The 13,021-nt window shown below is 49.3% G+C and overlaps 1 protein-coding gene across 1 annotated transcript in view; it reads left to right on the forward strand.

Annotated features, from left to right (window-relative positions):
* MEIS3 (Meis homeobox 3) overlaps positions 1-11,844 on the forward strand; it is a 132,992-nt gene extending 121,148 nt beyond the window's left edge. Inside the window, exons 12-13 of the mRNA XM_030219509.1 lie at positions 1,716-1,803; positions 11,029-11,844. Coding sequence (XP_030075369.1) covers positions 1,716-1,774 — 59 coding nt within the window. The 3' untranslated portion in view covers positions 1,775-1,803; positions 11,029-11,844. The remainder of the gene's footprint in view (positions 1-1,715; positions 1,804-11,028) is intronic.
* The last annotated feature ends 1,177 nt before the right edge of the window (positions 11,845-13,021 follow it).

The following is a 13,021-nucleotide window of genomic DNA, read 5'->3' on the forward strand; positions in this document are numbered from 1 at the left end:
CCTTCATCTTGCTAAGGAAATTAATATTTTATTTTAGTTGTGGTTGCAAAGGGAGACACTTAACAATTACATTTTTCCAGGCAGGCATGGGAAAGTCAAGCAAATTTTCCGCCATGGAGAATGCTACTATCCTGCTAGGAGGCATCAACCTAAGTGGGTGTATAATGTTTTGACTCAGGGCTGATACTGCTGCTTCAAGACATACAAAAAAATGTCTTCTACTGGCTTTTTAAGTGAAAGAAGGAAGCCCTGCAGGCCAGTATTACCTATCAGCCAGGGGCGTAGCTACTATGGGGCCACGGGGGCCTGGGCTCCCATAGATTTGGCCCTGGACCCCCCCTCCCGCCGCCAACCCGCCATCGCCTACCTTTGCCAGCAGGGGACCCCAACCCCCGCCAGCCAAAGTCTTCTTCCTTCGTTTTGTTTCTGAGTCTGACGTCCTGCACATACAACGTGCAGGATGTCAGACTCACAGAAACAGAACGAAGACCTGCAGATCGCAAGGCTTTCTTTCTGTTTCTGTGAGTCTGACGTTGACGTCAGACTCAGAAACAAAACAAAGGAAGAAGAGGACCTCGGCTGGCGGGGGTTGGGGTCCCCCACCAGTAAAGGTAGGCGACGGCGGGCGGGGGGGTCGAGAGGGTCGTCGGCAGGGGGGGTCAAAGTTGGTGGTGGTGCTGGTGGCGGCAGGGGGTGTCGGCAATGGCGGCGGGGGGGGGGGCTAAAATATGCCCCCTCACCTCGGCTCTGGACCCCCCTCCCGACGAAGTCTGGCTACGCCCCTGCTATCAGCTAGCTGTAATTTGGTCCAATACGCTGCCCTATCAAATGTGAAGTAGCACATTCAGAAACATTTATTGGTAAGAATACATGAAAACTGGATGTGGACAGGAGTTCAATGAAGTGCACAGCTTTTACTCTGTTCTGCCCCAGTAGGGAGAGCTATGAAATATTCTTTACATTGTCAGATGCTGTAATTGTCTGTCTTCTGCCTATCAGGGGGAATTCTATAAATTGTACTCAAAGTTTGGTGCCGGAAAAATCAGCACTAAGATCTTAGGGCCCTATTTACTAAGGCGTGTTAGCATTTTTAATGCGCCTACAATTAGCGTGTGTGCTAACCGTGTAGCACCTATAGGGATATTGTAGGTGCATACACGGTTAATGCGTGTACATAGTTAAGTCGCATTAAAGATGTTAACACGCCTATAACATGGCTTAGTAAACAGGGCCCTTAGTGTCGATTTCCGCGCCCAACTCTTGGCACCAGACTTACGCCAGCGGAAACCCTGTGTAAATTCTGGCCTGCACGTTGGGCACGGATCCCCCCCCCCCCCCCCCCCCGTAATACTGCGCCCAACTTTTCAGAGTACTCCTAACCCGCCCGTGTCCCTCCCATGGCTACTCCCTCTTATGAGTTGCACACGATGGGATTTGGGGCACCTAGCATTGCAGAATAGCTCGCAGTCAGATGTGTGTGCAAATACTCATTGGTGTCAATTAACGTCAGTCATTGGTGGTTAGCCTCCAATTATTGCTCATTAGTGGCTCATTATCCAAGTAACTTGCGCACACACATCTTGGATCAGTGCCCAAGCACCATATATTGAGTCTGGGGGTTGATATGCCTGCTGCATATAGGCAGCCTGGGCAAGATGCTGGTGATGTGGTTTTATTGCTGTGAGTGTGGTCTCAGTTGCCTCTCTTCCTCCTAGGAGCCATGGGTGCAATGGGCATGACTATGGGAATGGAGGGGCAGTGGCACTACATGTAACTCCGACCTCATCACTGACGCTAGGGGATGTAAGTACCCTCCCTGTTGTGTGTTTTTCTCTTGAAAGGGGGTGGGCAGCTATTGTCATTTGGTTATGCTCATCTCTCCCTATTGTATTCCTCCTTTGCTCAGCCTCTCATTTCATTCCTTCTCTTTGCTTCTTAAGACTTTCCTTCCTCTTCCTAACGGCTCAGTGCAATCTTCAGCATCTCCTGCAGATACACCTGGAAACACATTCCAGTTCAGGGTAGATTATTGAACTTTGCACTAGTGGCCCTTTTCAGCTTCTCTGCCCAAACATCTGTCATATGCAAGGCACTAGAGAAATCTTGTACCCTGAGATGGACTGACAGTGATCTGGGCCCCCAGACACTAAGGGTCACGGGCCCCTAAAACCTATCAAAAATGATTAATAGATGGAAGCTAGGGGAGATTGGGCTCCCTACTGTTGTGGGCCCTTGGACACTGCCCTATTGTCTCAAAGGCCAATTCTCCCCTGCTTGTACCTTTTAAAGGTGGCTCCAGGTATTAATTTCCCTTAAAATAGGGTCAGTTCTTAACCAGAGCCAACAGTAGAAAACTGAACTATCGTACGATTCAGAGCAGCATTTCCCAACCAGAGTGATTTCAGACCTGAGTAGATGTGTCATGGAAAGTCACCACTGCCGGATGCTGAGGTACAGATCGGCATCTAAGCTCTGCCGTCAGCATCTGGCAGCAACAAAAGACACGTGTGGTGGTTCTGAAACGTTCAGAAAATCCTTCTTGAGCATGTAATAGCCAGGTCCTGCTTTGTGCGACAAATACACTGCACATGTCCCTCCCTTCCCTTTTCTAGAGGCCAGCTGAATTTCGGTTTCAGATTCAGCATAGAAACCAGCCCAAAATTCTGGTTCAGGTTTCAGCCAAAAATGCCAGTGCATTTTCACCTAAAACCAAAACTCTCCCCCCCCCCCCCCCTCGCGAATACTCAGCCCCCCACCAAGTAGAAGACAGGCCTGCCGGCAGCAGCCCCCCTCCCCCCACCTGTGGCAGCTGTCCCCTCTAAGGCCTGCCCCCCCCCCCCCCAGCTGTAGTCCCCACTCACTCTTGCTGCTGCACGCACCCGGCTCAGAAAATGATTTTCGGGACCTCCAGCAGCAGTCTCACAAGACTGCCACTGGAAGTCTCGAGAAATCATTTTCTGAGCCGGGGCGTGCACAGCAGCAGGAACAGGAGCGAGTGGGGATGTTCCAATGCCCACTATCCAACAATGGAAAAAGTAGGCCCAAGAGGGGACTGCTGCTGAGGGAGGGGGCTGCCATGGTGGGGCTCAGGAGGGGGGAGCTGCCCCCAAGTCTAGGGAGGCAGTTTCATTTTCGGCTTCAGCTTCTGCCAAAATCATGCAGCCAATTTCGGTCACAAATTTGGTTTTGGCAGAAACTGAAGATCCTGGTTTCAGTCGGGCTCTACCCATCTCCTGAATATTCTCTTTTGAATCTTTCCTGCCTCAATCTTATTCCCAGACTTTGGCCATATGAGTCCTGTTTTATGTGTCCACAATGCCTGTTCTGCAGAGCCTGTTGTGCCACAAAACAATGCTAGAGAGAGAGAGAATGTGTGAAATCTGTGTATCTGTTATTTCTGAAGAGAAATGCTATCTACAGATAAGTCAGTCATCTATCCTATATGTTACACACAAACATTTTAGAAAGGCTAATGTCATGCATTTCCCCTGACACTGCAGTCCCAGCCTGTGGGGAGATACGGGAGCTGCTTGTAGACCCCTTCCTCATCTTAGGAAGGTCAGGGAAGCTACGCATGTCAAATGCAGTCCAAACTTGGCTCAACACAGTCCCCTAAGCTGTAGCTAAGGAGCATGAACGGCTGTAAATTAGTAAATCAATGGGAGAGAGTGCTGAACATTAGCTACAGATGAGGGGTCTGGAACCCCTTGGAAGCATTAATCGAGAGCGGTTCGGTTAAGTACGCAGTCATTGTCAGCGTGTCCAATCAGACTGACTGCCCGGGTACGTGGATTTCCTCGCTGCCAGCGAGCTATTAAGCACTTGTTGGCCAGCCTTCACCGGTTCATACCTGAGCTACTGTGAAAGCTTTGCTGCTGACTAATAAATGAGTTTCAGGCTCTTTCTCCTTGGCACCTCTGGCCCTCTCCACATCTCCCATTCCCCCACGTGTTGCTGATTCTTTAATGCAAAACTCAGGGCATAGGCTTGGCTGTAGTGATTCCGTGTTCTGCTCCCACCTTTCTCCCCAGACCAGTCCATAAACTGTTGTGTTACCGTAGGGAACATGGAAGCACAGAGGAAACAGAACGGTGACAGAAAACAGATAGACCTACATCAATCCAGAAGAAGCAGTCGCAAATTAGAAATATGCAGATACAAGTTGTAATGGAAATCCTCAGGAGACAGACTCTGCAGAACCAGAGGATCTGAAACAGAAATGAGGGGCCCTTTTACAGATGTCAATTTGGAACTACCGCCTGGCTACCGCATGCCCCAGGCGGTAATTCCATTTTTTATGCACGTCTGATACGCACGGCAGAAAATATTTGTTATTTTCTGCTGTGTGGCGCTAACTGGGAAGTAATCAGCAGTGTACGCGCATCGTACACTTATCACCAAGTCAGTGGGTGGCGGTAAGGTATCAGGCCCAAAAGGGACACGTGCTGATTTTTAGTTTGCTGCACGTCCATTGTCGGCCAAAAATAAAAGGCCTATTTTTGCAGTCATGCTGAAAAACGGACCTGCGCGCATCCCAAACGCATGCCTACACTAGCACAGGTCATTTTTCGGTGCGCCTTAGTAAAGGGACCCCTGAATTTCCTCCTGTTCCATATCAAATATTAAAATATAATAGGTGCATGTTTCTCCTAGCTGACAGCGGGCTACTACTACTACTTAACATTTCTAGAGCGCTACTAGGGTTACGCAGCGCTGTACAATTTAACAAAGAGAGACAGTCCCTGCTCAAAGAGCTTACAATCTAATAGACAAGTGAACGGTCGGTCCGATAGGGGCAGTCAAATTGGGGCATTCTGGATTCACTGAACGGTAAGGGTTAGGTGCCGAACGCAGCATTGAAGAGGTGGGCTTTAAGCAAAGACTTGAAGACGGGCAGGGAGGGGGCTTGGCGTAAGGGTTCAGGAAGGTTGTTCCAAGCATAGGGTGAGGCGAGGCAGAATGAGCGGAGCCTGGAGTTGGCGGTGGTGGAGAAGGGTACTGAGAGGAGGGATTTATCCTGTGAACGGAGGTTACGGGCTCCTTTAACTAAGCTGCGGAAAGCGCTGGTGTGCACTTATCACAACTTAAAAGGGCTTACCACGAGATGTGCTGAAGCTTCTTGCATTAAAAGCCCAATGTGCATAACTTTTATGTCCCAGTTATGACTGGATTTTTATTTGTATTCTGCACTGAACTTCCAGATATTTGCAGAATATAAGAAATACTATTCCAGGGCCAACACATACCATGACAGATCAGCTGGTCGTTATGGCAGGCCTAGCATTGTGGGACTTTAAATGTTCCACAATGACACGGGAATGCTGTAGCCAAGGATTGCTGTACAGCCAACTGTAATTATGTCAGGTGCTCAATGTCTTTGGAGCACTCGAATATATTCAAGAGTTCTTGACACTCTTTTGATGTCAATTAAAAAGGCACTAGATCCAGAGCAGGTAGTCTGCTGACTCTAGCACCCCTAGAGCATGGTATGATTAGTCTTAAAAACTTGCAGCCATGCCCAGCAGCTACAGAACCCCTTCCATCTCCCCCAGACAGAAATGTACTCTGGGACTTGTAGTCAAGTTCCAAATATAGTTCTCTCAATCAAGGGATAAGTCAGAATGAGAGGCAATTCTAGTCTATAAGGTAAAGTAGGTGCCTACCTTCCATTCCAGAATACATGTGCGTTCATGTCAGTGGCGTAGCTACGTGGGGCCTGAGGGGGCCTGGCCCCCCTCAGATTTGGCCTGGACCCCTCCCCCAGTGTCGCCAACCCTCCCCCGTCGCCATCGCCGTCGAGTACCTTTGCTGGCGGGGGTCCCCAATCCCCGCCAGCCGAAGTTCTGTGTCTTCAGCCCGTCTCTGGGCCAGCGCGTTACTGCAGCCTGCAGCAGCTGATCTGATTCTGCAAGCGGGAAGCCGATTCTCTTTGCGTGGTATGAATCGTCCTGACGTAGGAACGTGCAGGACATCAGGACGATTCATACCACGCAAAGAGAATCGGCTTCCCGCTTGCAGAATCAGATCAGCTGCTGCAGCAACGCGCCGACCCAGAGACGGGCTGAAGAGTCTTCAGTGAAGACACAGAACTTCGGCTGGCGGGGATTGGGGATCCCCGCCAGCACAGGTACTCGACGGCAATGGCGACGGGGGAGGGTTGGTGACGCTGGGGGAGGGGTCAAAGATGGCGGCGGGGGGGTCAAAAATGAAAGCGTGGGGGGGGGGTCGGCGGTGGGGGGTCAAAAATGGCAGCGTGGGGGGAGGTTCGGCGATGGGGGGGGATATGCCCCCTCACCTTGGGCTCTGGCCCCCCCTCCCCCTGAAGTCTGGCTACGCCCCTGGTTCATGTTACTAAAAATCTTTTAAATCAATTTCTTATATACCACCTGTAAGCCCAAAGAGGTGTACATTTATGTACAATAGGTATTTTTCTGCCCCTGGAGAGCTCACAATTGAAAAAAAAAAAAGATCACAAACAGCTTAAATAGGATTTGAACCACAGTCCCCCGGCTTTCAGTCCACTGCTCTAACCACTCCTCAACTCCACATGGACATCCATGTGGCCATTTTAGAACATGGACATTCTGATGTGACACAATAATGTCCACATCCCTTGTTTTGCCCCATTCATAGTTTGGGTATTTCAGTTTGTAAAACGGATGTTCATGCTGGATGTAATGAGCACGTGGACATCTATTTCTCATAGAACAGACTGTACGTCAGCAGACCCTGCTGTAAAATACTAACACCACCAGCGATATACCAACCTGGACGTCCTTATTCTAAGTTGGATGCCCTTTCTAAACTGCCGTTCTATGTAAGATATGCGTATATTTACAGAGCAGAACTTAAGCAGATATTCACCATTTACGCATGCATATATGCTGATATTTGTAATCATTTATCTGTGTATTTGGTGCATACGTGTTAGAACCTTACTTATAGAATTACCCCCAATGTGCTGTGGCAGCAAAAAAGCAACCAAAATCAAAGCAAAGAGAACGTTAATTGGTATTGAAGACTGCAAATGCAGAATGCAAGGAGTATTCTGAGCTGTAACTAGAGGGTGGGCCCATTAGCATGGACTACAGAGATGAGTGGCAAGTATGGGTGAACAGCAAATGAAAGGACAGGAAGAGTGCAGCTGTCCGTCTGCCACCTGGGTTGGGGGAGACGGGATAAGGGATTGGGGATCTGAGTGAAGGGGATAAAGTACAAGAGGAGCAGGATCAAGGCGGAGGCACAATGCACTTGTCTACCCCAGGCAGGGCTGCCGAGAGGGGGGGCAGGGGGGACAAAATCCTCAGGCCCGGGCCTCCAAGGGGGGGCCCGGCGCCGGGGTCAGGCCACCGGCGCTGCAGTCCCTGGTCTCACCTGCCTGCAGTGGTGTGCTGGTAAATTTTTAACAACAGGCTCTCTCCCCGGTCCACCTCGGCGCCCCCCCCCCCCCGTCCACCACTGCGCCCCCCCCATCCACCTCTGCGCCCCCCATCCATCTCTGCGCCCCCGTCCACCTCTGCGCCCCCCCCCCGTCCACCTCTGCAGCCCCCCCCAAAAAAATTGCAGAGCTGGCTATAGCTGGGGGGGGGGGGGGGGCAATGCATTACTCTCTCCAGGAAAAAAAAATTAAATGATCCCAGGTTCCAATCTAATTCATGTTTAATATGGGATAAAATGCCATAAATAAGTAAATAAATATAAACTTTTAACGTTCAGCACCTGATTCTCAAAGTGGACATATTCCAAACACTATAATGAAAATAAAAAAAACATTTCTACCTTTGTTGTCTGGTGACTTTGTTTCTCTGATCATGCTGGCCCACTATCTGATTCTGCTGCTCTCTATCTGTTCCCTTGACTCCGTTTCCAGGGCTTCCTTTCCATTTATTTCTTTTCGTTCCTCCTTTCTTCTTCATTTCTGGTCCTCCGCAGACTTGACTGTACAGTGGATCCAGCTTCTGCCTATTTTCTCCATCCATGTGCAGTTTCTCTCCCCACTTCCTTTTCCCTCATCTAATCTCCTTCCTCTATCTTCCCTCTGTGTCCAGCATTTCTTCTCTCTCCCTTGTCCCTTCCCTCCATCCATGTCCAGAATTTCTCTTGCCCTCCCCTCCATCCATGTCCTGAAACTCTCCTCTCTCCCCTGCCCCCCTCTACCCATCTCTGCCCAGCAATTGGCTTCTCTCCCCTGCCCCCTCTATCCATCCCTGCCCAGCAATTGGCTTCTCTCCCTTGCCCCCCTCTACCCATCCCTGCCCAGCAATTGGCTTCTCTCCCCTGCCCCCCTCTACCCATCCCTGCCCAGCAATTGGCTTCTCTCCCCTGCCCCCTCTACCCATCCCTGCCCAGCAATTGGCTTCTCTCCCCTGCCCCCCTCTACCCATCCCTGCCCAGCAATTGGCTTCTCTCCCTTGCCCCCTCTACCCATCCCTGCCCAGCAATTGGCTTCTCTCCCCTGCCCCCCTCTACCCATCCCTGCCCAGCAATTCTCCTCCCTCCCCTGCCGCTCCCAAACACGACCAGCGATTCTCCTCCCTCCCCTCCCAAACATGTGCAGCGATTTTCCTTCGCCCCCACCGTCTCCCCCCCACTCCCATCCGTCTTGTTTATTACCTCTCCATTGAAGCGCTGCCTTATTTAAGCCCTGCTGTATCTCCAGCCTTCCCTCCCTGCTTGCTTCGATGAGTTCGTTCGTCGTGCCCTTAGTCCCGCCTTCTGACGTCATCAGAAGGCGGGACTAAGGGCACGACGAACGAACTCATCGAAGCAAGCAGGGAGGGAAGGCTGGAGACGCAGCAGGGCTTAAATAAGGCGGTGCTTCAATGGAGAGGTACTAAACCAGATGGATGGGAGCGGGAGGGGACGGTGGGGGGCGAAGGAAAATCGCTGCACATGTTTGGGAGTGGGAGGGGAGGTAAGCATGGCACCCTCCTGCCATGCTTACCTCTGTAATGGAGCCGGCTCGCCTCAAACAACAACCGGCTCGCAAGAGCTGTCAAAAATTAACAAGCGGCTCTTGTGAGCCGGACAGAGCCGGCTCCAGCACACCACTGCCTGCCTGCCTGCCTCCTCGGTTCCAGGCCCCCTGCATTTGAAGCGACAGTCACAGATCGCCTCCCTTCGGGCCTTCCCTCCCTGTGTCCCGCCCTCACAGAAACCGGAAGTTACATCAGACGAGGGCGGGACACAGGGAGGGAAGGCCAGAAGAGAGGAGATCTGCAACTGCTGCCTTGAATGTAGGGGGTCTGGAGAAGTGGAGGCAGGCAGGTGAGACCGTGAACTGCAGCAGCGGGGGGAGTGACAGGGGCGGCAGCGGCGGGGGAGCGACGGGGGCGGCAGCAGCGGGGGGCGGGACAGCCTTGCCCCGGGCCCAGTCTAGTCTCTCAGCGGCCCTGACCCCAGGCACTGAATTGTCTAGTGGTTCCCATACCTAGTCCTGGAAGCACCCCAGCCAGTTTCATTTTCAGGATATCCACAATGAATATTCATGAGATAGATTTACATGCAGTGGAGGCAGTGCATACAGATATATCTCATAAATATTCATTGTGGATATTCTGAAAACCTGACTGGCTCAGGTGCCCCCCGGGACCAGGTTTAGAAAGCACTGATCTAGTTACAATTTTGGGGATAGCATAGTTGTTATGATACAATCTTTACTTTTCAAAATATCAACCTGCTTGTTTCTTGGGTGTTCATTCCCCTTGTCACTCTTATTCCTGCTTCTTCTATCTTCTTTAATCTAACACTGTTCTCAATTTTGTTGTTATTTTTTTATAAATAAAAAATGTGTGTGTTCCTTCACATCACAATCACACACCATTTAAAAGAATATCCTTTCCATATTGTCTGTGTCAGCTTCACATCATCTCTCTGTTCCCTCAGTTTATCTGGCTCAATTTGCTACCACAAGGCAAAAAGCTTTCTTCTTCATCTCCCCTTATCTTTGGAACTCTCTCCCTCTTGCACTCCTCAGTGAACCCTCATTTCCTAAATTTAAATTGATGTTGAAAATGCTCTTATTTTCCTGTGCAATTCCAGGAGTGGTGGAGAATGTGGCGTACCTGGCAGGCAAATACTAATTTGAGACACTAATACTAATTTAGATATTAATCTAATATTAATCTAGTATTTTAACTTTTTCTTTGACTAGTCTTTGTTCTACTGTCCTATATTGAAGATTGTATTTCTTTTCTTTTTTTGTCCAATGATTTTAGTTGTACACCACTCTGTTTTTTTTTTTGTTACATTTGTACCCCGTGCTTTCCCACTCATGGCAGGCTCAATGCAGCTTACATGGGGCAATGGAGGGTTAAGTGACTTGCCCAGAGTCACAAGGAGCTGCCTGTGCCTGAAGTGGGAATCGAACTCAGGTCCTCAGGACCAAAGTCCACCACCCTAACCTCTAGGCCACTCCTCCACTCATTAGAAGGGCAGTTTATCAAGACACCAAATAATTGATAAACATTTGATCTGGATTCAGTGTGGAACTGGAAGACGGGCATTAGCACTATACTTTTCGGGATGATGTACAGAGCAGTAGCACCCTGACTTATACATCATTGTAGTGGTAAAAGAGACCAAACAGGGCTTTCTACTTCATAAGGGGAGTTAATGAATCTTAATTCTTGTAAATATGTAAAGCTTGTGAAAACTTCTTTCCATCTGAAAAATGCACTCAAGGAGGAAATGATAGGGGCATTACATTACATTACAATATACTTCTATACTGTTGATACCTTCAGTTTCTTAGTGGTTTACCATAATTTTAAAAAAATCAGTCTCTTGGGAAGCAAAAAATAGAGAATCTTATTCAAAAACTAATTTTATTCACTGCGACCTCTGACTGATGATGTATGCTGTTCACCTTGCTTCAAAATGCTGATATGAAGGGATGAAACCCAGCTAGGAAGAGCTGTCTGAATGACACTTTTTTTTTTGGAAGCGTTGGAAATAGGATATGGAATTCTGCAGAATTATAGAAATAAATTCACTAATGGTTTTTTTTTTCTATTTGCTGTATTTCAGTCTTCCAAGCAGTGTCAGGAGAGTACCCCATCGGGGCTGTGGGCATGGGATTGTGCAGCCTCGGTACATGTCCCCCTGAAATGCCCCGGACCCTGCTGGACTGCGACAAGGACCATCCCTCCACACGGACCTGGCCAGGCACGCCAAGAGTTCAGCTGTGACGCTACCAACTGGGCCATCCCCCATCACATCACAATAGCACGGGCCTCAAAGAGAGAATCCTGAATAAGCAAGCCCTGTATATTCATGTGCATTAAAAAGGGGCTCTCACCCTTCCACATCTCACCCTTCCTTCCTTCCCCTATTCGCCAGCACCAATCCCTGACCACAGCTGTGGGCAAAGCTGCACGCACGTCTGTGGGGGAAATCTTTGGTTTCACGGCTAAAAATTTCAAAAAATAATAGAGGAATTTTATGACTTCACCTGTTCAGAAGAGAAGCAACATGCCAACCCGGAACTAGGGGAGAACATTTAATAATAAAAGTTGGAGATCATTTTAACGAAAAGCTGGACTTTGACAAATATGGGGCTTGAATTTTGCACCCAAACTGATACAAGACCTTGTTTCCTGGTGGTATTTAAAACAGGAGGGAAAACCCTTTCTTTCCTGGTAATTTGTTGAATGGACCAAGTTTAAAAGCACCTGAAATCTCTAAATATTGTGTGGATCTGTTGAACATATGAACTGAAAAATATAGAATCTTTTTTTTTATGTTGTCACTCAGAATGGGAACTAAGTTAACTTGTACATTTTTTTTGTTGTTGTTTGTCTTGTTTTCTGTTTTTTTTTTAATGATAAAAATTTGAAAACTCTATATTGTGAACAACTGTGTGTGGGAGATGAGAGATATGGAAGGGATAGGAAGGGATATTCTTTGCAGGTTCTCACAACTTCTATTGACCCAACAGTAATTATCCAATGATAAGCCTTCCAGCACCTCCTCTCCCATGATGAGCCTTCCAGTGCCCCTCCCCTCCCATGATGAGCCTTCCAGTGCCCCTCCTCTCCCATGATGAGCATTCCAGTGCCCCTCCCCTCCCCTCACATGATGAGCCTTCCAGCACCCCTCTCCCATGATGAGCCTTCCAGTGCCCCTCCCCTCCCATGATGAGCCTTCCAGTGCCCCTCCCCTCCCATGATGAGCCTTCCAGTGCCCCTCCTCTCCCATGATGAGCCTTCCAGTGCCCCTCCTCTCCCCTCACATGATGAGCCTTCCAGCACCCCTCTCCCATGATGAGCCTTCCAGTGCCCCTCCTCTCCCATGATGAGCCTTCCAGTGCCCCTCCTCTCCCATGATGAGCATTCCAGTGCCCCTCCTCTCCCATGATGAGCATTCCAGTGCCCCTCCCCTCCCCTCACATGATGAGCCTTCCAGCACCCCTCTCCCATGATGAGCCTTCCAGTGCCCCTCCCCTCCCATGATGAGCCTTCCAGTGCCCCTCCCCTCCCCTCACATGATGAGCCTTCCAGCACCCCTCTCCCATGATGAGCCTTCCAGTGCCCCTCCCCTCCCATGATGAGCCTTCCAGCACCCCTCCTCTCCCATGATGAGCATTCCAGTGCCCCTCCCCTCCCCTCACATGATGAGCCTTCCAGCGCCCCTCTCCTCCCAGGCTCCTTTTCTTTCACAATTCACCTAGGGTCACACTTGAAGAAAGAGCCCGTGTGTGTGTGTGTGTGTGTGCATACGCACATACATCCATTTGCATGTATATATTTGCAGGTAGATGGATCTGAGAGTGAGTGTGTGTGTAGAAGTAAAAGGGTGTATATGTCTGAAAATCAAGTTTCAAGTTTATTCAGGACTTACTATCCCGCCCATCAAAAAAGCATGTCTAGGCAGCTTGCAATCTAAAAATTATAGGAAAGAAAGAGAATAATTTTTTTAAAACATGAGAGAGAAAGGGTGGGGAAGAACTACAATTTTAATAGGATAGAAGAGGGAATCGATAAAGAAGGGGTTAATCTAGCCTGTCAGGTCCAACAAGCTC

The sequence above is a fragment of the Microcaecilia unicolor genome, chromosome 11 (genome assembly GCF_901765095.1).
Source record: "Microcaecilia unicolor chromosome 11, aMicUni1.1, whole genome shotgun sequence".
In the NCBI taxonomy this organism is placed as follows: domain Eukaryota; kingdom Metazoa; phylum Chordata; class Amphibia; order Gymnophiona; family Siphonopidae; genus Microcaecilia; species Microcaecilia unicolor.